Raw genomic sequence first — 27,200 nt, 5'->3', positions numbered from 1 at the left:
AGAGAGAGAGAGCGAGAGAGTGAGTGAGAGAGTGAGCGAGAGAGTGAGTGAGAGAGTGAGTGAGAGAGTGAGCGAGAGAGAGAGCGAGAGAGAGAGCGAGAGAGAGAGAGCGAGCGAGAGAGTGAGCGAGAGAGTGAGCGAGAGAGTGAGCGAGAGAGAGAGCGAGAGAGTGAGTGAGAGAGTGAGCGAGAGAGAGAGCGAGAGAGTGAGTGAGAGAGTGAGCGAGAGAGTGAGCGAGAGAGAGAGCGAGAGAGAGAGCGAGAGAGAGAGAGCGAGAGAGTGAGCGAGAGAGTGAGTGAGAAAGTGAGCGAGAGAGTGAGTGAGAGAGTGAGCGAGAGAGAGAGCGAGAGAGAGTGAGCGAGAGAGTGAGCGAGAGAGTGAGTGAGAGACTTTTGACTTTTATAAGTTTATTTCACCAGCGCAAATTACGCTGGAATATTCCGGTTCATTCAGCATACCTGCCTTTATGGCAACAATAAATGCACAAACTCCATTCCGCACCACATCGCCACCGCCCCACAGTCAGTGTCCGGTGTGCTTTTGCTTTTCAAAGCATGCAGTGTATCTGCCTTTATGGCAATAAACACTCATCGTCATCACACACCACGTCATCACCGCTCACAGCCAGTGTCCGGTGTGCTCGTCATCCGGGCCCTCACACCCCTTTGCCTAGCAGAGCAGCTCCTCCGCTCCCACCTCCTCACCCCCGCTCTTCAACGCCTCGGGGGAGAAGGGGGTGGTGGGGGGGGATGGTGGCTGTTTTCTGACCTTGATCAACAAGGCCTTTAGCCGGAAGATCTCCTGGCGACTATATCCGAACGTGCCCGGGTCCTGGATCACACGCCGGGCTGTGCCCATAAAGTTCCTCCTGTTGGGGAAGCTGTCCCGCACGCGGACGTTTCGTCTCCCATACGACCATTTCAGGAAACCAAGGAGGTATTCGGGAGAGCACCCCATCTCGGGCATCGGAGGCCAGCTCTTCGGCCTTTCTACCTGTCCCTTTGGGTCGCCGCCGCTGACGACGCTCACCCTGCTCCCCTGCGACGACGGGCTGGGCGAGGCTGGGTCTGGCTGTTCCACTCCCTTGGTCACCGCCTTCACTTGCGCGTCGCCGCTGGCCTCCATGGCCTCCCTCTTCTCGGCCTCCCTCTTCCCCGCGTCCTTCAAGGCGGAGGGGGGGGGGGGCGTCCACCAGCATGCCCGACAAATCCATCACCCGTTCAGCCTCCCGCTCGCTGAACGCGTACCTGTGTGGCTCCCAGCCCACGTCCGTTACTGCCTGCTCAAGGGAGCGCCTGTCGGGGAAAGCCTTCGTCAGCTCCCTCGCCACATTCCCCTTCCTCCCCCTGTCCACCTTCCTCAACCACACGAGGAGGGCTTTGGGCGTACACTTCCCCGGCCTGGCCTCATCCCTCCAACCTCCAAGCTTCTGGGGGTACTTCCTCTTGTCCAGATCGTCCTCCAAGTCAACACTGTTAGCCACAGCTGCAGCTTTCTGGACGGCGCGATCCCACCATCCGGTGCCCACCGACGTTCCCGGAACGGGGGCCTCCCCGGGCTCGAGCCCAATTTTGCCCATTTTGTTTTTCCTCATTCTCTCTCTCGCCGCTTCATCGTACCACCTTGGGGTGGGCAGAGGGTCGCCATTCACCGGCACGAAACCCCCCGGCACGCCGTTGTCATCAGTGTCGGGCCACCCCCCGATGTCGGCGAGGGTAACGCCACCTCCCACGTCGGCGCAGGCCTCCTCTTCCGTCCCCGCCACCCCCTCTGGGGCCGGGCCCTCGCTGGGCACAATCCCGCTCGCAGGCAGCCCACTCTCCCCCGGGTCCATTTCCATCTCCTCCCCCTCCCTCAGGACAGGCGAAGAGGTGGTTCCCGGAGCCTCGACGCCACCCGGCACAGCCACGGCGCCGGTGGCGGTCGTCGGTTGTTCCTCTCCCTGCGTTGGAGGGGATGAGGTCGGGCCCGGAGGTCGCGCTCCCGGCTCGGTCGTCTCCACCAGGGGCGCGTCACCCACGCCCCCCCCCCCGCTCCTCCACAGGGCGGTCAGCTGGCTGGGTACCGTCGCCGGCTGTTTTGGCTGTTTCCACGGGCTGGGCGCTCCCGCGCCTGCCCATCTTCCTCCTCTTCCGCGACCCTCCGACGCTGGTGAACTCTCCACCGTCCTCGTCAGAGGGTTCCTTCTCTGGGGCCGGCTCCCCGCGCTCCGGCGCGGAACCGGCACCATCTTGCTGCGGCTGTTGTTGCTGCCGCTGCTGCTGCGGCGGCTGCTGCTGCACGTCATGCTGCGGCGGCGGGGGGTGCTCCCTCACCCGCTGCTGCTGCTGCTGCGGCTGTTGCTGCTGCTGGTCCTGCAGCTGCTGCTGCTGCTGATCCTGCAGCTGCTGCTGCTGCTGATCCTGCAACTGCTGCTGCTGCCGCTCGCGATGCTCCCGCTGCTGCTGCGGTTGCGGCTGCAGCGTCGGCGTCGTCCCTGTCACAGCTCCACCCGACCCCGCCCTGGTGGAGCAATTTTTCTTCACGTGTCCCACGCTGCCACATCCGTAGCAGCGTGGTTCGGTCGTGGCCAGGTACACCGTGTGGACGCGGCCACCAACGGTGCGCTTGAAGGCCACGTCCAACACGGTGCGTCCACCCTTCAGGATGAGGAGCACCTGCCGTTGCCCAGACAAGATGTGTCGCATGGCAGGGTTCCGCGTTCTCATAGGCAGCCTGCTGATGTTCGAGGCCACCGCGCCGAAGCGTTGCAGCTCTCCCATCAGCTCCGCGTCGGTCATGTATGGTGGAGCGCCCGTGATGGTGATCCGCGCCGTCGGTGCTGTGAGAGGGGTGCACTGTACCCGCTGCCCCCCCTCACCTCCGACTACGAGTCCTTTCTCCACCACACGCGCCGCCGCCTCCACCGTGGCTACGTACACAACATAGCCACGGTTCTCTTTTTGCACCACCCGGACAGCAGGCAGCCCGGTGTGCGTTGCTACAGCAGTGGCGACTTCCTCGGGTGCTGTCCCCGACGATGGAAAACATCGGAAGCCGTGGTTATCCGTGAGAGCCTCCGTGCTGCTGGGCTGAGCCATGTCGCCCGCATGGCAGCACCAGCAGCAACAAAAAAATAATCACCAAAATAAAAAAAAACACTAAACAAGCACACGACACAAACACACACAGACAGGCACACACACGCGCAGGACAAACACACAGACGAACTCACACACGATCGAACCAACAAACAGACAAACGAAAACGAACAATCAAAACAAAACTACAGATAAACAAAACGACAGATAGACGAACAAACGCACGCACAAGCAAACACAAACAAACAAACACACAAAACAAACACTCACCAAACAGACAACCTGGCCAAACACACGCGGTGTTAACCCAGGTAAAAGCACCAGGCCAAACCACAACGCGACCAGCCAAGCAGACAAACAAATAAACAAAACGACAGATAAACAAAACAAACGCACGCACAAGCAAACACACAAACAAACAAACACACAGACAAAGCACTCACCAAACAGACAAACAGACAAACAGGCCAAACACACGCGGTGTTAAGCCAGGTAAACCAGGTGGAAAAAAAAACACCAGGCCAACACACAACGCGACCAACCAAGCAGACAAACAAACAAAAACAAACACACAGACAAACGCACCACACAGACAAACCCACAAACGACAGTAGTAATACAAACTAACTACAGCAGGCCGATACACGGGGAGAGACGCAGAGATAACCTCGCGTTTTCCCTAGGAAAACTCTCCCTAGGCCAGGCTCAGGCTCACACCTGAGCCCAGGCCCCCACCCACACACACGTTAGAGCAGGAGCTCCAGGTGAACACAACCGCACCCAACGGTGGCGAGAGAGAGAGTGAGAGAGAGAGCGAGAGAGTGAGCGAGAGAGTGAGCGAGTGAGTGAGCGAGAGAGTGAGTGAGAGTGAGCGAGAGAGTGAGAGAGAGAGCGAGAGAGCGACCGAGTGAGTGAGCGAGAGAGTGAGCGAGAGAGTGACCGAGTGAGTGAGCGAGAGAGTGAGCGAGAGAGTGACCGAGTGAGTGAGCGAGAGAGTGAGTGAGAGTGAGCGAGAGAGTGACCGAGAGAGAGAGCGAGAGAGTGAGCGAGAGAGCGAGAGAATGAGAGAGAGAGAGCGAGAGAGTGAGCGAGAGAGTGAGCGAGTGAGTGAGCGAGAGAGTGAGTGAGAGTGAGCGAGAGAGTGAGAGAGAGAGCGAGAGAGTGAGCGAGAGAGCGACCGAGTGAGTGAGCGAGAGAGTGAGCGAGAGAGTGAGCGAGAGAGTGAGCGAGAGAGAGAGAGCGAGAGAGTGAGCGAGAGAGAGAGAGCGAGAGAGTGAGCGAGAGAGTGAGCGAGAGAGTGAGCGAGAGAGTGAGCGAGAGAGTGAGCGAGAGAGTGAGCGAGAGAGTGAGCGAGAGAGTGAGCGAGAGAGTGAGAGAGAGAGCGAGAGAGTGAGCGAGAGAGTGAGCGATAGAGAGAGAGAGAGAGTGAGCGAGAGAGTGAGCGAGAGAGAGAGCGAGAGAGTGACCAAGAGAGTGAGCGAGGGAGTGAGCGAGAGAGTGAGAGAGAGAGTGACCGAGAGAGTGAGTGAGAGAGTGAGCGAGAGAGTGAGCGAGAGAGTGAGCGAGAGAGTGAGCGAGAGAGTGAGCGAGAGAGTGAGAGAGAGAGCGAGAGAGTGAGCGAGAGAGTGAGCGAGAGAGTGACCGAGAGAGTGAGCGAGAGAGTGACCGAGTGAGTGAGCGAGAGAGTGAGTGAGAGTGAGCGAGAGAGTGAGCGAGAGAATGAGAGAGAGAGTGAGCGAGTGAGTGAGCGAGAGAGTGAGCGAGAGAGAGAGCAAGAGAGTGAGCGAGAGAGTGAGCGAGAGAGAGAGCGAGAGAGTGACCAAGAGAGTGAGCGAGGGAGTGAGCGAGAGAGTGAGAGAGAGAGTGACCGAGTGAGTGAGCGAGAGAGTGAGTGAGAGTGAGCGAGAGAGTGAGCGAGAGAATGAGAGAGAGAGTGAGCGAGAGAGAGAGAGAGAGAGTGAGCGATAGAGAGAGAGAGAGAGTGAGCGAGAGAGTGAGCGAGAGAGAGAGCGAGAGAGTGACCAAGAGAGTGAGCGAGGGAGTGAGCGAGAGAGTGAGAGAGAGAGTGACCGAGAGAGAGAGCGAGAGAGTGAGAGAGAGAGTGACCGAGAGAGTGACCGAGAGAGTGAGCGAGAGAGTGAGAGAGAGAGTGACCGAGAGAGTGAGTGAGAGAGTGAGCGAGAGAGTGAGCGAGAGAGTGAGCGAGAGAGTGAGCGAGAGAGTGAGCGAGAGAGTGAGCGAGAGAGTGAGCGAGAGAGTGAGAGAGAGAGAGTGAGCGAGAGAGTGAGCGAGAGAGTGACCGAGAGAGTGAGCGAGAGAGTGACCGAGTGAGTGAGCGAGAGAGTGAGTGAGAGTGAGCGAGAGAGTGACCGAGAGAGTGACCGAGAGAGTGAGCGAGAGAGCGAGAGAATGAGAGAGAGAGAGCGAGAGAGTGAGCGAGTGAGTGAGCGAGAGAGTGAGCGAGAGAGAAAGCGAGAGGTGGGGGTTTACATAAAGCAAAGTTATAAAAAAAAAATTACGAAATGATGAACGAAGCAAAGTACCGAATACACCGAGCATCTTCTTGTTTCCACTGATCGTAAAAAAAAGAGAGAGTCAACATTGGCCACGAGACAGAGAGCGGGAGAGAGAGCGGGAGAGAGAGCGGGAGAGAGAGCAGGAGAGAGAGACAGACTTTGACTTTTAACAACTTTTATTGCTGCCAGCAGCCACAGCGCTGGAGCCACATTTGACACGTGGTCACCAACATCTCGTACAGCAAACGGCGCCATCGCAAACCCGCGGCACGTGCGCCACACCGGCACAAACCCACGTGATCACCGCGTCGTCACGCACACCGCCCGCTCAAAGTCGACCATTCGTTCTAGATTTGAAGCTTTCGTGACTGCAAGGATTCACACTCGTAGTTCTTTCGGTAAAGTCACGTAGGTAAAAAATGAAATTAAAATTAATACAAATAAAATAATAAAAAATAATTAAAATTCTAGATTTGAAGCTTTCGTGACTGCAAGGATTCATACCCTTAGTTCTTTCGGTAAAGTCACGTAGGTAAAAAATGAAATTAAAATTAATACAAATAAAATAATAAAATAGTAAAAATTGCCGTATCAAGTGATGCTTGATACAGCAAATCTGGCTGTGACGGTCCCACCTGATGACGGAGACTTGTGTCGCCTCCGAAACGTCGTGATTTTTATTATTTTATTTTTATTAATTTTCATTTCATTTTTTTACCTACATGGTGACTTTACCGAAAGAACTAAGAGTATCGACCGTTTGCATTTGTGCAGAGGGCCTGACCGGCACCCCCAACGTTCAAAGAACACGGCGTGTGCGTCCCCGGCATGGGAGAGAGAGAGCGAGAGCGAAAGATGGGACGCCTACGTTTTGTTGAGCAGCACGCACAGGGACTTGTCCCGCACTTCCTCGTGTGCCAAGACCTCCCAGAGTTGAACTCCGGCCGATGCCAGCTGCCTAGGATTGGCCACATCCACCACGAACTACGGGGGGCACGGGGGAAAGAGACAGCAGGAGAGCGAGCGAGGTTGACCACGCAGGAAGAGAGGATCGCGACACGTCACGGCACTCGAATTGTAGATGTTGTAGTGGGTTTGCTCTCCAACACACAACCGGTTAGTGCTGTACTCGTAGACTACACTATAGACTACACTATACACTACATAACTATAGACTACACTACTATACACTACACGACTATAAACTACACTATACACTACACTATAAATGTAAATGTTGTAGTGGGTTTACTCGCCAACACAACCGGTTAGTGCTGTACTCGTAGACTACACTGTAGACTACACTATAGACTACACTATACACTACACTATAGACTACATAACTATACACTACTACTATACACTACACGGCTATAAACTACACTATACACTATAAATGTAACGAATTGGCACGTTTTATTCACGTGACAAACCTTACTAATTGGCCGTGTCGGGTGGTGGCGGGTTTAACGACACATTCATATTTACGCGATCCAACCCCCAAAAAAACCCTCTGTCATGGACTAATATTGGTCGCGAAAGCCTACGAAGCATTCAAGTGAGAATCACAATGCGACAAACGACTTGTGTTTTACCGGGTGTGAGCCCCACCACTGAGCAGAGGTCGCAACCGGGTACCCGATACCCGTACCCTACCCGATACCCGTACCCTACCCGATACCCGTACCCTACCCGATACCCGGCTACCCGTACCCGGCCAGGTACGGGTACCCGTTTGCGACCCTGGTGCGGCCGGGTACGGGTACGGGTAAGGAATCAAAACCCGTTTGCGACCTCTGCCACTGAGCTGTGTAACTCTTTGTCAGAGGCGACCTGGCTCTCACAAATCATAGCTCATTGGGATGATCATCATCGGCGTGTGGAAATGTAGAGCAGCAGCCAAATACTACGAACGCGTGGCGGTGATTCTAAATGTGGAGGGGAAAAAACCGGAGGACCCGGAGAAAAGTCTACACGGGGAGAGAGACACGCAAACTGGCGAGGTAGTTAACATCTCCTAGCCACCGTGATGATGATGAGACACGAAAACTCCAAACATACAGCAGCAGGCATCGTCAGGGTTAGGATCGGACCCACGACCTCCTCTGCATACCAGGCGAGGTAGTTAACATCTCCTAGCCACCGTGATGATGATGAGAGAGAGACACGCAAACTCCAAATATACAGCAGGCATCGTCAGGGTTAGGATCGGACCCACGACCTCCTGTATACCAGGCGAGGTAGTTAACATCTCCCAGCCACCGTGATGACGATGATCAGAGAGAGACACGCAAACTCCAAATATACAACAGCAGGCGTCGTCAGGGTCGGGATCGGACCCACGACCTCCTGCGTACCAGGCGAAGTAGCTACCATCTCCCAGCCACCGTGAGATGTTAACTGGTGGGTGGGTGTTGCAGCGGCGATGCCCCGTGCGAAGCTCTCACAATGACAGCCGCGCTGTGCTTGTAGTAGCTGTCCCAGATGGGCGCCATGGTGCCCCCGAGTTCCCGCAGGGTCAACCGGCGCTTGCCAACGGACACGTCCACGAGGTTGGTGCCCACCTGTAACAAAGGCAAAGTTCCCACACCCCCCGTATAGCCTTAGCGGACGTTTGGGGCAAGTGCTGAGCGCCTATGAAGGGCGGCAGTGCACGCGAGAAGGTGGTGCGTGGCCAGCAACATGCACGCACGGCCACCTTTGTCTCCCCCCAGCGCTGATGTTACACAGCGCATCATGTCAACTAAAACAAACTTTTAGAAAATTATTTCACCAGCTAAGGCCCACTGAGCTACGTAGCGCGGTTTCAGAAGCAACCTGGCTATCACAAATGGTAGCTGAACGAAGTGGCTCATCACGTGGACATTTATCGTGGCCAAATACCCTAGACGCGTGTTTCTAAATGTGGAGGGAAAACCGGAGGACCCGGAGAAAAATCCACGCGGCCACAGGGAGAGAGACACGCAAACTCCAAATATACAGCAGCAGGCGTCAGGGTCAGGATCAAACCCACGACCTCCTGTATACCAGGCGAGGTAGTTAACATCTCCTAGCCACTGTGGTGATAATGAGAGAGACATGCAGACTCCAAATATACAGCAGACGTCAAGATCAAGATCAAACTCACGACATCCTGTATACCAGGTGAGGTAGTTAACATCTCCTAGCCACTGTGGTGATGATGAGAGAGACACGCAAACTCCAAATATACAGCAGCAGGCGTCAGGGTCAGGATCGAACCCACGACCTCCTGTATACTAGGCGAGGTAGTTAACATCTCCTAGCCACTGTGGTGATAATGAGAGAGACATGCAGACTCCAAATATACAGCAGACGTCAAGATCAAGATCAAACCCACGACCTCCTGTATACCACGCGAGGTAGCTAACATCTCGCCACCGTGTACAGTACTCATTTAAGGCTGAGTCGACCTAGGGCCGGGAACGGTTTAACTAAGTACTTGCTGTTGCCGTTCTTGGTCGTGAGCGGGAATCCAACTCAGGTCTCGACCAGGTTCGTAGTGGGACACTGGTCTGCCACCCTGCCCGCCGCCAATGATGAGACTGTTCAGAGCGGTTCATCGGAGGTCGGGCATCAATTGTGAAATAAATAAATAACTGCCTGTGGTGGCATGGCCGTGTTGGCATCACCGTGTGGTGTGTGGTGGCATCTGTGTGGTGCGTGTTGGCATCACCGTGTGGTGTGTGGTGGCATCTGTGTGGTGCGTGTTGGCATCACCGTGTGGTGTGTGGTGGCATCTGTGTGGTGCGTGTTGGCATCACCGTGTGGTGTGTGGTGGCATCTGTGTGGTGCGTGTTGGCATCACCGTGTGGTGTGTGGTGGCATCTGTGTGGTGCGTGTTAGCATCACCGTGTGGTGTGTGGTGGCATCTGTGTGGTGCGTGTTGGCATCACCGTGTGGTGTGTGGTGGCATCTGTGTGGTGCGTGTTGGCATCACCGTGTGGTGTGTGGTGGCATCTGTGTGGTGCGTGTTGGCATCACCGTGTGGTGTGTGGTGGCATCTGTGTGGTGCGTGTTGGCATCACCGTGTGGTGTGTGGTGGCATCTGTGTGGTGCGTGTTGGCATCACCGTGTGGTGTGTGGTGGCATCTGTGTGGTGCGTGTTGGCATCACCGTGTGGTGGCATCTGTGTGGTGCGTGTTGGCATCACCGTGTGGTGTGTGGTGGCATCTGTGTGGTGCGTGTTGGCATCACCGTGTGGTGTGTGGTGGCATCTGTGTGGTGCGTGTTGGCATCACCGTGTGGTGTGTGGTGGCATCTGTGTGGTGCGTGTTGGCATCACCGTGTGGTGTGTGGTGGCATCTGTGTGGTGCGTGTTGGCATCACCGTGTGGTGTGTGGTGGCATCTGTGTGGTGCGTGTTGGCATCACCGTGTGGTGTGTGGTGGCATCTGTGTGGTGCGTGTTGGCATCACCGTGTGGTGTGTGGTGGCATCTGTGTGGTGCGTGTTGGCATCACCGTGTGGTGTGTGGTGGCATCTGTGTGGTGCGTGTTGGCATCACCGTGTGGTGTGTGGTGGCATCTGTGTGGTGCGTGTTGGCATCACCGTGTGGTGTGTGGTGGCATCTGTGTGGTGCGTGTTGGCATCACCGTGTGGTGTGTGGTGGCATCTGTGTGGTGCGTGTTGGCATCACCGTGTGGTGTGTGGTGGCATCTGTGTGGTGCGTGTTGGCATCACCGTGTGGTGTGTGGTGGCATCTGTGTGGTGCGTGTTGGCATCACCGTGTGGTGTGTGGTGGCATCTGTGTGGTGCGTGTTGGCATCACCGTGTGGTGTGTGGTGGCATCTGTGTGGTGCGTGTTGGCATCACCGTGTGGTGTGTGGTGGCATCTGTGTGGTGCGTGTTGGCATCACCGTGTGGTGTGTGGTGGCATCTGTGTGGTGCGTGTTGGCATCACCGTGTGGTGCCATCACTCTGTGTGATGGCATCACCGTGTGGCAGAGGTCGCAACCGGGTACCCGATACCCGTACCCTACCCGATACCCGGCTACCCGTACCCGGCCGGGTACGGGTACCCGTTTGCGACCCTGGTGCGGCCGGTTACGGGTAAGGAATCAAAACCCGTTTGCGACCTCTGCCGCGTGTTGGAATCACTCTGTGTGATGGCATCACCGCGTGTGATGGCATCACCGCGTGTGATGGCATCACCGCGTGTGATGGCATCACCGCGTGTGATGGCATCGCTCTGTGTGATGGCATCACCGCGTGTGATGGCATCGCTCTGTGTGATGGCATCACTCTGTGTGATGGCATCACCGCGTGTTGGCATCGCTCTGTGTGATGGCATCGCTCTGTGTGATGGCATCACTCTGTGTGATGGCATCGCCGCGTGTGATGGCATCACCGCGTGTGATGGCATCGCTCTGTGTGATGGCATCACCGCGTGTGATGGCATCGCCGCGTGTGATGGCATCGCTCTGTGTGATGGCATCGCCGCGTGTGATGGCATCACCGCGTGTGATGGCATCGCCGCGTGTGATGGCATCGCCGCGTGTGATGGCATCGCTCTGTGTGATGGCATCACCGCGTGTGATGGCATCACCGCGTGTGATGGCATCGCCGCGTGTGATGGCATCGCCGCGTGTGATGGCATCGCTCTGTGTGATGGCATCGCCGCGTGTGATGGCATCACCGCGTGTGATGGCATCGCCGCGTGTGATGGCATCGCTCTGTGTGATGGCATCACCGCGTGTGGTGGCATCACCGCGTGTGATGGCATCGCCGCGTGTGATGGCATCGCTCTGTGTGATGGCATCACCGCGTGTGTTGGCATCGCTCTGTGTGATGGCATCACCGCGTGTGATGGCATCACTCTGTGTGATGGCATCACCGCGTGTGTTGGCATCGCTCTGTGTGATGGCATCGCTCTGTGTGATGGCATCACTCTGTGTGATGGCATCGCCGCGTGTGATGGCATCACCGCGTGTGATGGCATCGCCGCGTGTGATGGCATCGCCGCGTGTGATGGCATCGCTCTGTGTGATGGCATCACCGCGTGTGATGGCATCGCTCTGTGTGATGGCATCACCGCGTGTGATGGCATCGCTCTGTGTGATGGCATCACCGCGTGTGTTGGCATCGCTCTGTGTGATGGCATCACCGCGTGTGATGGCATCGCTCTGTGTGATGGCATCACCGCGTGTGTTGGCATCACCGCGTGTGATGGCATCGCTCTGTGTGATGGCATCACCGCGTGTGATGGCATCGCTCTGTGTGATGGCATCACCGCGTGTGATGGCATCGCTCTGTGTGATGGCATCACCGCGTGTGTTGGCATCGCTCTGTGTGTTGGCATCACCGCGTGTGATGGCATCGCTCTGTGTGATGGCATCACCGCGTGTGATGGCATCGCTCTGTGTGATGGCATCACCGCGTGTGATGGCATCGCTCTGTGTGATGGCATCACCGCGTGTGTTGGCATCGCTCTGTGTGTTGGCATCACCGCGTGTGATGGCATCACCGCGTGTGTTGGCATCGCCGCGTGTGATGGCATCGCTCTGTGTGATGGCATCACCGCGTGTGTTGGCATCGCTCTGTGTGTTGGCATCACCGCGTGTGATGGCATCACCGCGTGTGTTGGCATCGCCGCGTGTGATGGCATCGCTCTGTGTGTTGGCATCACCGCGTGTGTTGGCATCGCTCTGTGTGTTGGCATCACCGCGTGTGTTGGCATCGCTCTGTGTGATGGCATCGCTCTGTGTGATGGCATCACCGCGTGTGTTGGCATCACCGCGTGTGATGGCATCGCTCTGTGTGTTGGCATCACCGCGTGTGTTGGCATCGCCGCGTGTGTTGGCATCGCCGCGTGTGTTGGCATCGCTCTGTGTGATGGCATCACCGCGTGTGATGGCATCGCTCTGTGTGTTGGCATCACCGCGTGTGATGGCATCGCCGCGTGTGTTGGCATCGCCGCGTGTGTTGGCATCGCTCTGTGTGATGGCATCACCGCGTGTGTTGGCATCGCTCTGTGTGGTGGCATAACTGCGTGCGGTGTCATCGCTGCGTGGTGTTGTTGGTGGCATCACCGTGGGCACGGTCGATGGAACCTCCCACTTGTCCACGCGCTCGCCGGCGAATATCTGTGATGGCCTCGACGAGTCAAAGTCGGCCACGGGGATCTCTGATCATTTAAAAAATAAAATTCCCAACCAATCCCTGAAACCGATCAGTTGCACATCTCGATTGCGTGCATCCGAACACCTCATGCACGTGCACACCGCCAACGCAACCCGTTGCGTATTTGGACGTGTTGCATACCTGTCAACCCCTTATCAGTGCCCTACCTTATATTACAGACCAATTGAGACCTTATCCGTCACCCCGTGCCCTTATAAATCTCAACATGAATTCTACAAAGTCCCATCACTTTGTAGGACGGTTGGTGATGATGGGTTCTGCAGAGTGGAGTTTGTGTGATCTCCCCCTGCTCTACAGAGTGAGTGTGAGTGGAGTTTGTATGATCTCCCCCTGTTCTACCGTTTGTATGATCTCCCCCTGTTCTACAGAGTGAGTGAGTGGAGTTTGTGTGATCTCCCCCTGTTCTACAGAGTGAGTGTGAGTGGAGTTTGTATGATCTCCCCCTGTTCTACAGAGTGAGTGAGTGGAGTTTGTGTGATCTCCCCCTGTTCTACAGAGTGAGTGTGAGTGGAGTTTGTATGATCTCCCCCTGTTCTACAGAGTGAGTGAGTGGAGTTTGTATGATCTCCCCCTGTTCTACAGAGTGAGTGAGTGGAGTTTGTATGATCTCCCCCTGTTCTACAGAGTGAGTGTGAGTGGAGTTTGTATGATCTCCCCCTGTTCTACAGAGTGAGTGAGTGGAGTTTGTGTGATCTCCCCCTGTTCTACAGAGTGAGTGTGAGTGGAGTTTGTATGATCTCCCCCTGCTCTACAGAGTGAGTGAGTGGAGTTTGTATGATCTCCCCCTGTTCTACAGAGTGAGTGAGTGGAGTTTGTATGATCTCCCCCTGTTCTACAGAGTGAGTGAGTGGAGTTTGTATGATCTCCCCCTGTTCTACAGAGTGAGTGAGTGGAGTTTGTATGATCTCCCCCTGTTCTACAGAGTGAGTGTGAGTGGAGTTTGTATGATCTCCCCCTGTTCTACAGTGAGTGGAGTTTGTATGATCTCCCCCTGCTCTACAGAGTGAGTGAGTGGAGTTTGTATGATCTCCCCCTGTTCTACAGAGTGAGTGAGTGGAGTTTGTATGATCTCCCCCTGTTCTACAGTGAGTGGAGTTTGTATGATCTCCCCCTGCTCTACAGAGTGAGTGAGTGGAGTTTGTATGATCTCCCCCTGTTCTACAGAGTGAGTGAGTGGAGTTTGTATGATCTCCCCGGTCTGTATGGGTTTTCTACAGGTTCTAAGGTTTACTACCACAGCTAAACTCACACACACACAGTGGAATTAACCACAAAATGCCCATTGCTGAACTCAATTGATATCAAAGACAAAGATCCCCCGAATAGGCTTAACAGAGTGTTAGGGCAAGTGCTGTTGGCAAGCAGCACCTTCTAAGGCCGGCATGGCACAGGAGGGGGTGGGTGGCCAGCACCACGCCCGGCTGCCTTTGTCTCCCCATTTGAGGCCGAGTCGACCTAGGGGAGGCCCAGGATCGGTTCAGATAATCGTCACTGGCTGCTGGTGGCCGCGAGTGGGAATCGAACTCGGTTCTTTGCCGGGTTCGTAGCGCAGCACAGCGCTAACCACTGCGCCACCGCTCCCCAATTTGGCATCTCACACGCGCGACAATAATTTCTTTAGAGAAGGATATTTTGTAGTCTTTTGAGAAGCAGAGTCTTTCCAGAACCCGTCGGTCCCAGCAGCAACAGCATCTCCCCCGGTCTGTTGTTATCGCCGCAGCGCGCTAACCACTGCGCCACCACTCTCCTCCACTGTGGAACAATGTCGAAAGATCAGTTTCGCACTTAGGAGGCTTTCGCTATACACTACACTATCCACTACACTACACTATACAATACACTACTATACACTATACTACTATACACTATACTACTATACACTAAACTACACACTACTATACACTACACTACTATACACTACACTACTATACACCACACTATACACTACACACTAGTGCTCTACTCGTAACGAATTGCCACGTTCTGTTTACGTGACACTAAACCTCACTAATTGTCTGTGTCGGGTGGTGGCGGGTTTAACGACACAACATTTACATATTTACGCGATCTAAACCCCCTGTATTATGATAGTTAGAAGATTACAGGAGCCAGCCACCTACAATTGTCGACTGTTCTTGCAAGCGGATGCACATCTCCACTAGAGGCCGCTCTAATTAGCCCCTGAAACAATGCGGTCATTGGCCTACTCTTCCATTCGCTGCAGATTAAACCAACACAAGTTTTCAAGTTCATTTATTTGGTATAGCCCTGTGAGCCATTCGGCTCTTGAATCGGGTGCAACCGCAACAAACAAAAAACAAAAACGTGAACAAAAAACATCTTAAAGTGACTAAGTGAATATGTGCAAACAGAAAATCCAAGAAAAGACAGCAAAATATTACAGAAAAAACAGCGTACACCAACGCTGTGTGCAAAAATCCCAGTGGGATGCAAGTCAAACAACAACAACAACCACAAGACAACTTAGATTAAGGCCATCAGTGTAACTCTGTACTACAACAACACAAACATGGCTAAACCGATACACTTTTCGAAAATCACCAAAATAAAGCCATGAAAGTCAAACAACAACCACAAGACAACTTAGATTAAGGCCATCAGTCTAACTCTGTACTACAACAACACAAACATGGCCAAACCAATACACTTTTCGAAATCACCAAAATAAAGCCATGAAAGTCAAACAACAACCACAAGACAACTTAGATTAAGGCCATCAGTCTAACTTTGTACTACAACAACACAAACATGGCTAAACCGATACACTTTTCGAAAATCACCAAAATAAAGCCATAAAAGCAATGAAAAAGCAATCATAGGAACTGTGACGGAATTTTCAACACAGCACCCGAAAGCGAATCGAATCAAAACGCCGCAAACCATTCGGTGGCATTTAAACTTCAGCAACAGTGAGTATATGTTTTGTTAAACTGCCGCAGTAACATTACCATTTGTAAACATTTCGCTATTGTATATAATATAATATTAAACACCTTAGGCCTATTCAATCAGAGGTCGTTAGTTGATGTTACTTTACAATTAGACCACTCCACCGATTACAGACAAGCAGACACGGCAGTTTAAATAAATATGTGTGCGGCGTGCACATTAAAAAAAGAAAACGTTAAAGTATCGTAAAGTTTTAACGTTTTAAGCCGTCAAGTCGACGCAGGCCTGAGGCCTCTCTGCTGACGCGATTGGTGACGCGTTGCCATAGCAACGCAAACAAAAACATATATTTTAAAAAATCATTACATTTCTTCATTCAAGTTTGTAGTTAACCCAAGTTGTTTATTTGCTTGTGCTGTATGTGTGTGCTTTTTTAAAAATTTGTGTGACATTTATTTTTAAATTTGGCATATGCAAATTAACCCTTCGCAAACTACCCCCGCTCTTTTTTTTTTAAGCATCCACAATCTGTCGTCTTTTGTATTAACACGGCGACAACGTTCGATATTCCCTCAACACTTAACAAAAGAACAATGAACCAGACTCGGTAATTGTAATAATTATGTTTTAAATAATTAGTATTTACAATTTAATTTCGTAGACGCGATAAGCGCTGCGGTCTCTCTCTCTAACGTCTCGCGCCATTGGCCGGCAGGAAGAGGGGTGGGGGGGGGATAGAGGGGGGGTAGAGGGGGGATAGTGGGGGGGGATAGTGGGGGGGTGGATAGTGGGGTGGGAGGTAGAGGGGGGGGAGAGTGGGGGGGGGGGAGTTTGGGGGGATAGTGGGGGGGGAGAATGGGGGGGGGAGTTTGGGGGGATAGTGGGGGGGGGGAGAGTGGGGGGGGGGAGAGTGGGGGGATAGTGGGGGGGGAGAGTGGGGGGGGGAGTTTGGGGGGATAGTGGGGGGGGAGAATGGGGGGGGGAGTTTGGGGGGATAGTGGGGGGGGGGAGAGTGGGGGGGGGGAGAGTGGGGCAGTTTGGGGGGATAGAGGGGGGGTGGATAGTGGGGTGGGGAGAGTGGGGGGGAGAGTGGGGGGGGGAGTTTGGGGGGATAGTGGGGGGATAGTGGGGGGGGGAGTTTGGGGGGATAGTGGGGGGGGAGAGTGGGGGGGGAGTTTGGGGGGATAGTGGGGGGGGGGAGTTTGGGGGGATAGTGGGGGGGGAGAGTGGGGGGGAGTTTGGGGGGATAGTGGGGGGGGAGAGTGGGGGGGGAGTTTGGGGGGATAGTGGGGGGGGGGGAGAGTGGGGGGGGGAGAGTGGGGGGGGAGAGTGGGGGGGGCAGTTTGGGGGGATAGTGGGGGGGGAGAGTGGGGGGGGGGGGAGAGTGGGGGGGGAGAGTGGGGGGGGGGAGTTTGGGGGGATAGTGGGGGGGGAGAGTGGGGGGGGAGTTTGGGGGGATAGTGGGGGGGGAGAGTGGGGGGGGAGTTTGGGGGGATAGTGGGGGGATAGTGGGGGGGGGAGTTTGGGGGGATAGTGGGGGGGGAGAGTGGGGGGGGAGTTTGGGGGGATAGTGGGGGGGGAGAGTGGGGGGGGAGTTTGGGGGGATAGTGGGGGGGGGAGAGTGGGGGGGGGGAGAGTGGGGGGGGAGAGTGGGGGGGGCAGTTTGGGGGGATAGTGGGGGGGGAGAGTGGGGGGGGGGGGGAGAGTGGGGGGGGAGAGTGGGGGGGGGAGTTTGGGGGGATAGTGGGGGGGGAGAGTGGGGGGGGAGTTTGGGGGGATAGTGGGGGGGGGGGGGAGAGTGGGGGGGGGAGAGTGGGGGGGGGCAGTTTGGGGGGATAGTGGGGGGGGAGAGTGGGGGGGGGGAGAGTGGGGGGGGAGAGTGGGGGGGGGGAGAGTGGGGGGGGAGAGTGGGGGGGGGAGTTTGGGGGGATAGTGGGGGGGGAGAGTGGAGGGGGGGGTAGAGGGGGGGAGACTGGGAGGGGGAGAGTGGGGGGGGGGAGAGTGGGGGAGAGTCGGGGGGGGGGAGAGTCGGGGGGGGGGAGAGTCGGGGGGGGGAGAGTGGGGGGGGGAGAGTCGGGGGGGGGAGAGTGGGGGGGGAGAGTGGGGGGGGGGAGAGTGGGGGGGGGAGAGTGGGGGAGAGTCGGGGGGGGGGGGAGAGTGGGGGGGGGGAGAGTGGGGGGGGGAGAGTGGGGGGAGAGGGGGGGATAGTGGGGGGGGAGAGTGGGGGGGGGGAGAGTGGGGGGGGGAGAGTGGGGGGAGAGGGGGGGATAGTGGGGGGGGAGAGTGGGGGGGGGGAGAGTGGGGGGGGAGAGTGGGGGGGGGAGAGTGGGGGGAGAGGGGGGGATAGTGGGGGGGGAGAGTGGGGGGGGGAGAGTGGGGGGGGGAGAGTGGGGGAGAGTCGGGGGGGGGGAGAGTCGGGGGGGGGGAGAGTGGGGGGGGGGAGAGTCGGGGGGGGGAGAGTGGGGGGGGGAGAGTGGGGGGGGGAGAGTGGGGGGGGGAGAGTGGGGGAGAGTCGGGGGGGGGGGAGAGTGGGGGGGGGGAGAGTGGGGGGGGGGAGAGTGGGGGGAGAGGGGGGGATAGTGGGGGGGGAGAGTGGGGGGGGGAGAGTGGGGGGGGGGAGAGTGGGGGGGGGAGAGTGGGGGGAGAGGGGGGGATAGTGGGGGGGGAGAGTGGGGGGGGGAGAGTGGGGGGGGGAGAGTGGGGGGGGGAGAGTGGGGGGGGGAGAGTGGGGGGGGGAGAGTGGGGGGAGAGGGGGGGATAGTGGGGGGGGAGAGTGGGGGGGGGAGAGTGGGGGGGGGAGAGTGGGGGAGAGTCGGGGGGGGGGGAGAGTGGGGGGGGGAGAGTGGGGGGGGGAGAGTGGGGGAGAGTCGGGGGGGGGGAGAGTGGGGGGGGAGAGTGGGGGGGGAGAGTGGGGGAGAGTCGGGGGGGGGGGAGAGTGGGGGGGGGGAGAGTGGGGGGGGGAGAGTGGGGGAGAGTCGGGGGGGGGGGAGAGTGGGGGGGGAGAGTGGGGGGGGGAGAGTGGGGGAGAGTCGGGGGGGGGGGAGAGTGGGGGGGGGAGAGTGGGGGGGGGAGAGTGGGGGAGAGTCGGGGGGGGGGAGAGTGGGGGGGGGAGAGTGGGGGGGGGAGAGTGGGGGAGAGTCGGGGGGGGGGAGAGTGGGGGGGGAGAGTGGGGGGGGGAGAGTGGGGGAGAGTCGGGCGGGGGGAGAGTGGGGGGGGGAGAGTGGGGGGGGGAGAGTGGGGGGGGGAGAGTGGGGGGAGAGGGGGGGATAGTGGGGTGGGAGAGGGGGGAGAGTGGGCGGTGGTAGAGAGAGGAGGGTGGGGGGGGGTTTAGGGGGAAGGGATAGAGGGGGGAGGGGGTAGGACGGGGCGCACCTCCCATTGGCTCGCCGCCACCCCACGTGGGCCGCCCGCTCTCGACAGCGAATCGCGGTGCTCCGGACAACTTATCCGGACTGGCAAATACAAAGCGGCGGAGTTGGCGGCTGATTTCCGTGATGACGAAAGGCTCGATTTAGAAATTCCCCTCGCTACCAATAAATATTTATACATCCACGCGGTTCACGATAATAACAACAACAACAATCATCTTAAGTTATTTTTTTTAGTTGTTGTTTTGTCGCCTGCCGGTCGCCTTTCCCGCGAACATCGGCACGCATCGCCTACTGTACACACACTCTACTGTACACGCGCTCTACTGTACACACAATCTACTGTACACACTATACTGTACACACATCGCCCACTGTACACGCAGCTACTGTGCACACTGCCTACTGTACGCAAACTACTGTACACACATAGTCTACTGTACACCTGCAACGCCGACGCACAAACTAATCTACTGTACACACCCACCGCCTACTGTACACACACCGCCCACTGTACACACGGTCTAGTGTAAGCACATCACCTACTGTACACACTCACCGCCTACTGTACACACACCGCCTACTGTACACACGGTCTAGTGTAAGCACATCACCTACTGTACACACTCACCGCCTACTGTACACACCGCCTACTGTACACACGGTCTAGTGTAAGCACATCGCCTACTGTACACACTCACCACCTACTGTACACACACCGCCTACTGTACACACGGTCTAGTGTAAGCTCATCACCTACTGTACACACTCACCACCTACTGTACACACACCGCCTACTGTACACACGGTCTAGTGTAAGCACATCACCTACTGTACACACTCACCACCTACTGTACACACACCGCCTACTGTACACACGGTCTAGTGTAAGCTCATCACCTACTGTACACACTCACCACCTACTGTACACACACCGCCTACTGTACACACGGTCTAGTGTAAGCACATCACCTACTGTACACACTCACCACCTACTGTACACACACCGCCTACTGTACACACGGTCTAGTGTAAGCTCATCACCTACTGTACACACTCACCACCTACTGTACACACACCGCCTACTGTACACACGGTCTAGTGTAAGCACATCACCTACTGTACACACTCACCACCTACTGTACACACACCGCCTACTGTACACACGGTCTAGTGTAAGCACATCACCTACTGTACACACTCACCACCTACTGTACACACACCGCCTACTGTACACACGGTCTAGTGTAAGCACATCGCCTACTGTACACACGCCGCCTACTGTACACATCAATGGCCAGGTACGCATCACGTGCTGAGATTCCGCGCCTGTAACTTTGTTTATTTTTAAAACACGTGTCGTGTACGAATTGACTAATACTGTCATCGAATCGCGTGCGTTAATATCAAACGGTGTGGTTGTGTTTTAAATGAATCCCCCGTTATATTATCAAGTCTTAGCAGCCGGCGCTGTTTGTATTTTAGGCACAAATCGACAGTCGTAAAGTACAGGAGCGTTCTAAACTAAACTATTAGCTTTCGATTTGAAGCTTGCGTGACTGCAGGGATTCATACGCTTGGTTCTTTCGGTAAAGTCACGTAGAAGGGAAATAATAAAATAAAATAAATGAAACTATTAAAAATCTTAGAATAAAATAATATTATGTTTTATATTCTTGGTTCTTTCGGTAAAGTCACGTAGAAGGGAAATAATAAAAATGTTACTATAAAATATTTTAGAATAAAAGAATATTATGTTATTGTATTATTGGTTCTTTCGGTAAAGTCACGTAGAAGGGAAACAATAAAATTAAAATAATATAAAACAAAATTCTCACGACGTTTTGACTGCAACACAAGCAATCGTCATCAGGTGTGAAATCCACAGCTTTTTTTCAAATTGTCTTGCTGTGGATTTCACACCTGATGACGATTGCTTGTGTTGCAGTCGAAACGTCGTGAGAATTTGTATTGTTTTATATTTTTATTATTTTATTATTTCCCTTCTACGTGACTTTACCGAAAGATATTCTTAGGTTTTTTCGGTAAAGTCACGTAGGTAAAACATCAAAATTAATGAAAATTAAATAAAAACAAAAATCACGACGTTTCGGAGGCAACACAAGTCTCCGTCATCAGGTGGGACCGTCACAGCCGATGACGGAGACTTGTGTTGCCTCCGAAACGTCGTGATTTTTGTTTTTATTTTATTTTCATTAATTTTGATGTTTTACCTACGTGACTTTACCGAAAAAACCTAAGAATATGATTCCTTGCAGTCACGAAAGCTTCAAATCTAGAATTTACCGAAAGAACCAAGAAGATGAACTATTCGCCTTTTTATGTTTACCAGGTTTTTTTTATTTAATCGCAAGCGATCTGGCGTCACAGGTGATAGATGAAGGGAGTGGGGTCGGCTTCTTGTCAACATTTGTAGCAGCAGCAGCAGTCAAATAACCGCGCTTGCTAATTTACCGTAGTTTGGTGTGTCTGTGTGTCTGTGTGTTCTTGTGTCTGTGTGTACTTGTGTGTACTTGTGTGTCTGTGTGTACTTGTGTGTACTTGTGTGTCTATGTGCTTGGGTGCTTGTGTGTCTGTGTGTCTGTTTTGTGTGTCTGTGTGTCTGTTCTGTGTGTCTGTGTGTCTATGTGTCTGTGTGTCTATGTGTCTGTGTGTCTGTGTGTCTGTGTGTCTGTGTGTCTGTGTGTCTGTTCTGTGTGTCTGTGTGTCTGTGTCTATGTGTCTGTGTGTCTGTGTGTCTGTGTGTCTGTGTGTCTGTGTTTCTGTGTGTCTGTGTGCTTGGGTGTTTGTGTGTCTATGTGGCTGTGTGTCTATGTGTCTGTGTGTCTGTGTGCTTGGGTGTTTGTGTGTCTATGTGTCTGTGTGTCTGTGTGCTTGGGTGTCTGTGTCTGTTTTGTGTGTGTAGCGGTCAGCGAGCGCTGCGCTACACACCCGGGCGCCCGAGTTCGATTCCCGCCCGCGGCTCTTATCCGAACCGGTCCTAGGCCTCCCCTAGTTCGACTCGGCCTCAAATGAGTACCTGGTGGTTGGTGTGTAGTAAACATCGCCACTGGGGAGACAAAGGCGGCCGGGCGTGGTGCTGGCCACCCACCCCCTCGCGTGCCGTACCGCTGCTGCTGCTCGCTAACGGCACTTGCCCCAACAGTCTGTCGAGGCTACATGTGTGTGTGGGGGGGGGGAGGAGCGACGCTCACAACAACGAGCGGAGCGCCGAGTGGCTAAAGCACAGCAAGTTGGCACAGTAGGGGGCACAGGTGGTGCATCAGCCAGTCATCTCGGTCATCTCGGTCAGTCGACCCGTGGCACCTGCTGGGTCTGCCCCGTGACCTCCTGCCAGCGGGCGTTCGACACTTCACGTGGCTGCTTCAAGGTGCACTTGGCCTGGCACAAGCGTCGTGGTGACGTCACCGCCACTTAGTGGCGAATGGCGGTTGTTGTTTTTGTTGTTGTTGTTTATCTTTGGTGCGTGCAGCTCTCCCGTCATGAGGCTCGGCTTGCCGGTGGTGAACGGCAAGAGGCCGCTTGGGCCACGCGCAGCTCCTCCGACGACGACGACGACGACCTCGCGACCCGAGCCGGTCGCCCCCTCCCACGACGACAACGTCCTGTTCATCCACAAGAGTGAGGGCACACGCCGAGACACGGAGACACGGAGATGGCGGCGAGACACAGACACGCGGAGGCGACACGCAGATTCACAAAATCCTGTTCGTTCACAAGAGTGAGGGCACACGCGGAGACACGGAGACGACGGAGAGACACAGACACACGGAGGCGGACACACAGATTCACAAAATCCTGTTCGTTCACAAGAGTGAGGGCACACGCGGAGACACGGAGACACGGAGATGGCGGCGAGACACAGACACGCGGAGGCGACACGCAGATTCACAAAATCCTGTTCGTTCACAAGAGTGAGGGCACACGCGGAGACACGGAGACGACGGAGAGACACAGACACACGGAGGCGGACACACAGATTCACAAAATCCTGTTCGTTCACAAGAGTGAGGGCACACGCGGAGACACGGAGACACGGAGATGGCGGCGAGACACAGACACGCGGAGGCGACACGCAGATTCACAAAATCCTGTTCATCCACAACAGTGAGGGGACACGCGGAGACACGGATACGACGGAGAGACAGAGACACAGACACACGGAGGCGGACACACAGATTCACAAAATCCTGTTCGTTCACAAGAGTGAGGGCACACGCGGAGACGCGGAGACACGGAGACACGGAGACGACGGAGAGACGCAGACACACGGAGGCGGACACACAGATTCACAAAATCCTGTTCGTTCACAAGAGTGAGGGGAGACACGGAGAGACAGAGAGACATGGGGCAGAGAGACATATTCACAAAGTCCAGTTCGTCCGTATGAGTGAGGGGAGACGCGGGGACAGAGACGCGGGGACAGAGACGCGGAGACAGAGACACAGACATTCACAGATTGACAAAGTCCAGTTAGGCGACACGGGGGACACACAGACAGAGATAATCACAATTTCCAGTTCATCTACAAGAGTACGAAGACATGAAGTCACAGAGACTTCACACAAAAATTAGGAAACACGGTTATGGAGTGATTTGGTGAGTGAGTTGTTGTGGTCGGCAGTGTGGTGAGTGAGTCATTTAATGAGTGTTGTGATCGGCTATGTGGTGAGTGAGTGATTTAATTAGTGTGTTGTTGTGGTTGTCAGTGTGGTGAGTGAGTCATTTGGTGAGTGAGTTGTTGTGATCTGCAGTGTGGTGAGTGAGTGATGTGGTAAGTCCATGAGTGTATTGTTGTGAGTTGAGTTAGCGAGTACGTGAGTGTGTTGTGACTTGTCGTGTGGTTAGTGGATGTGCGAGTGAGAGTGTTGTGACCTGTGACCTGCAGTGTATTAAGTGAGTGTACGAGTGAGTGAGTGTGCGAGTGAGTGAGTGTGCGAGTGAGTGTGCGAGTGAGTGCGCGAGTGAGTGAGTGAGTGTGCGATGCGATGTGCGAGTGAGTGAGTGTGCGAGTGAGTGTGTGAATGAGTGTGCGAGTGAATGAGTGTACGAGTGAGTGAGTGTACGAGTGAGTGTACGAATGAGTGAGTGAGCGAGTGAGTGTGCGTGCGAACGAGTGAGTTCGTTGCTGTGACCTGCGGTGTGTTCAATGAGTGAGCGAGTGAGTGAGTGTGCGAGTGAGTGAGTGTGCGAGTGAGTGATTGTACAAGTGCCGCTGTGAGCTGCAGTGACCGCCGTTGAACAACGGGACCAAAACAAGGAGCCAAGGTCACGGCAACGCGGGCCGAGACGAAACAAATACCCGCCCCCTCCTCCTCCGCGGTTTGAGTGCGGTGCGTCTCGGGGGGGGGGGGGGGGTTGCGCCGCTGTGCTGAGTGTGCGTGTCTTGTCGCGTGTGGGCGACGTGCAGCGTGGCTGCAGGTGGAAGCCGCCATGGGGAGGGATGGCGGAGCGCAGAGATACACAGACAGGGACTCTGGGCACAACCCCCACGTTGCCAGTGAGTATCTCCCATCACCACCACCACCACATCCCCCCTCTCCCCTCACCCCCCATCCCCCCATCCCCCCACTCACCCCACCCCCCCATCCCCCCACCCCCATCCCCCCACCCCCATCCCCCCACCCCCATCCCCCCACCCCCATCTCCCACCCCCCCCATTCCGTCATCCCCTCATCCCCCCACCCCTCATCCCCCCACCCCCCCCATTCCCCCAATCCCCCCACCCCCCCATCCCCCCCCACCCCCCATTCCCCCAGTAGTTACTGAGTGCTGTGGGCTCAGTTATTTCACCACCGTTGTGATGTTTGGTCTTCTCACACGCAGATTTCACTCCTGTGGACCTGGAGTTGTTGCTGCAGAAGCGCGAGCCACTGGCAACTGAGAAACACTAGGTGTAAATCATCGTGGCCTTCGCCACCACCATCACCACCACCATCGTCACCACCATCGTCACCAACACCACCACCATCGTCACCAACACCACCACCATCGTCACCACCACTAACGCCACCACCAACACCACCACCAACACCACCACCATCGTCACCACCACCAACACCACCACCACCAACACCACCAACACCACCAACACCACCATCATCGTCACCAACACCACCACCAACACCACCATCGTCACCACCACCAACACCACCACCATCGTCACCACCAACACCACCATCATCGTCACAAACACCACCATCGTCACCACCACCAACACCACCACCACCAACACCACCAACACCACCACCAACACCACCATCATCGTCACCACCACCAACACCACCACCAACACCACCACCATCGTCGCCACCAACACCACCACCATCGTCACCACCAACACCACCATCATCGTCACCACCACCAACACCACCACCAACACCACCACCAACACCACCATCATCGTCACCACCACCAACACCACCACCAACACCACCATCATCGTCACCAACACCACCATCATCGTCCCCACCATCACCATCATCGATAGCACAATCATCGCCACCATCGCTACCACCGCCATCACCACCACCACCAATAAACAAAGAATCCAACGCATCCTCGCCTGCTAGAGGAGCTCACCGTCTAGATCTTCCAAGGATCTGTGAGCTTCTCACACAATCCAGCATGATTTAAACCTAGGATGGATCATAGGGCAGGCCAGCCTGAATGTTTCACGCCGTGGCAATTGTTCCTTTAAAGGGCTCAACGTTTTATAAGCATAGAGGAGGGCATTGCTGTGGCCGAGAAGAACCCGGAGTTCCGTGTAGAGAAGATAGGCCAGGGAGCTTCCACACGGCAGTGTTACGCAGCTGATGAAAAGAGAATTCCCCTTGATGGGCACTCCTCCGCTCTCTCCTCAACTGCCCCATCAGTCACGAGGAGGGGAGGGAGTGGAGGCATCCAGGTTCTCTGTAAGGCCCTGATCTCTTAGTGGCACACTCCAGGTTCAGCAGTAGCATCTCCCAACTCATCAGAGTGGATTAATTCTAGATTTGAAGCTTTCGTGACTGCAAGGATTCATATTCTTAGGTTTTTTCGGTAAAGTCAAGTAGGTAAAACATTAAAATTAATATTTGTTATGTAGGCCAGGCTTAGTCACAAACCGTAACTCTCCATAACAAAGGCTCAGCCTCTTAAGCCTCACCTTACCATATTAATAAAAAAGTGTGCCGTACTTGGCCCTTCCCCTCTCCAACCATTATATAAACGGAGTGGTAGCTCCTGCAATCTCTCATTTACTTGATACAGCTGTCGTGGCTGTGACGGTTCCACCTGAAGACGGAAGCTTGCGTTGCCTCCAAAACGTCGTGATTTTTTATTTTATTTAATTTTATTAATTTTAATGTTTTACCTACGCGACTTTACCGAAAAAACCTAAGAATATCATCAGAGTGGGTAGCAATGATCGTGAGCAGTGAGTCAGGGACCCCGGAAGCACGGATAATAACCCAGAGGCCTTAGTCTGTCGATCGTATCATAGGCCTTGACCAAGTTAACAAAGCAGAGATGTAGGGCCTGTTGGGAATTCCCTACACCGCAGAGGTCGCAACCGGGTACCCGATACCCGTACCCTACCCGATACCCGGCTACCCGTACCCGGTCGGGTACGGGTACCCGTTTGCGACCCTGGTGCGGCCGGGTACGGGTAGACCGTGAGTCATTGGTGAGTGCATATTATTATCCTTATCAGAGTTGCTTCTTTTTGTTTGCTTTATTGACTACTTGTGTTGTGGTCATTGCAAACATGATGCCTTGAATAAAGGTGTCAGTTTTGTACCAGTTAAAAGGGTAAAAACCTACCATTATATTTTGCCACTGGTAAAAGAGATCTCATAGTGTAAATGTTTACCCCGAACTCTCAATACTCTGATATTGCACTGTTTTTTGAGTTGTACGCCTTCTGGTGTCATCTGGCCCTACACCAATGGGGACTAGGCTCTAAAGAAAGCCGTCTCGGGTGTGGGCCAATCAACTTCAAGGACAGTGCATATTATTATCCTTATCAGAGTTGCTTCTTTTTGTTTGCTTTATTGACTACTTGTGTTGTGGTCATTGCAAACATGATGCCTTGAATAAAGGTGTCAGTTTTGTACCAGTTAAAAGGGTAAAAACCTACCATTATATTTTGCCACTGGTAAAAGAG

General features: G+C 54.8%; 2 protein-coding genes across 6 annotated transcripts in view; one reads left to right on the top strand and one right to left on the bottom strand.

Moving 5' to 3' along the window:
• ARL16 (ARF like GTPase 16) overlaps positions 1-16,378 on the bottom strand; it is a 31,858-nt gene extending 15,480 nt beyond the window's left edge. Inside the window, exons 1-5 of one of the 5 annotated variants that reach the window (XM_078880168.1) lie at positions 16,312-16,378; positions 14,387-14,507; positions 12,644-12,699; positions 8,044-8,160; positions 6,465-6,580 (exon numbers count right to left, since the gene is read on the bottom strand). In XM_078880168.1, coding sequence (XP_078736294.1) covers positions 6,465-6,580; positions 8,044-8,160; positions 12,644-12,699; positions 14,387-14,447 — 350 coding nt within the window. In that variant the 5' untranslated portion in view covers positions 14,448-14,507; positions 16,312-16,378. The other 4 variants (XM_078880164.1, XM_078880165.1, XM_078880166.1 and 1 more) reach the window with 4 other exon arrangements.
• Positions 16,379-18,988: 2,610 nt separating this feature from the next.
• On the top strand, positions 18,989-26,876 carry LOC144950161 (mapk-regulated corepressor-interacting protein 1-like). The gene is made up of 4 exons (XM_078880228.1): positions 18,989-20,334; positions 22,527-22,675; positions 24,465-24,554; positions 24,881-26,876. The coding sequence occupies exons 1-4, from the start codon at positions 20,327-20,329 to the stop codon at positions 24,946-24,948; spliced, it is 315 nt and encodes a 104-aa protein (XP_078736354.1). The 5' UTR covers positions 18,989-20,326; the 3' UTR covers positions 24,949-26,876.
• The last annotated feature ends 324 nt before the right edge of the window (positions 26,877-27,200 follow it).

The sequence above is a fragment of the Lampetra fluviatilis genome, chromosome 56 (assembly GCF_964198595.1).
Source record: "Lampetra fluviatilis chromosome 56, kcLamFluv1.1, whole genome shotgun sequence".
Lineage (NCBI taxonomy): Eukaryota > Metazoa > Chordata > Hyperoartia > Petromyzontiformes > Petromyzontidae > Lampetra > Lampetra fluviatilis.
The sequence above is the reverse complement of the archived record's forward strand: the minus strand, read 5'-3'. Positions and strand labels throughout refer to the sequence as shown.

Coding starts and splice junctions, on each gene's coding strand:
- LOC144950161 (XM_078880228.1), top strand. Junction 22,676..24,464: donor CGTCCTGTTCATCCACAAGA/GTGAGGGCACAC, acceptor GGCGACGTGCAG/CGTGGCTGCAGGTGGAAGCC. Junction 24,555..24,880: donor GCACAACCCCCACGTTGCCA/GTGAGTATCTCC, acceptor TCTCACACGCAG/ATTTCACTCCTGTGGACCTG.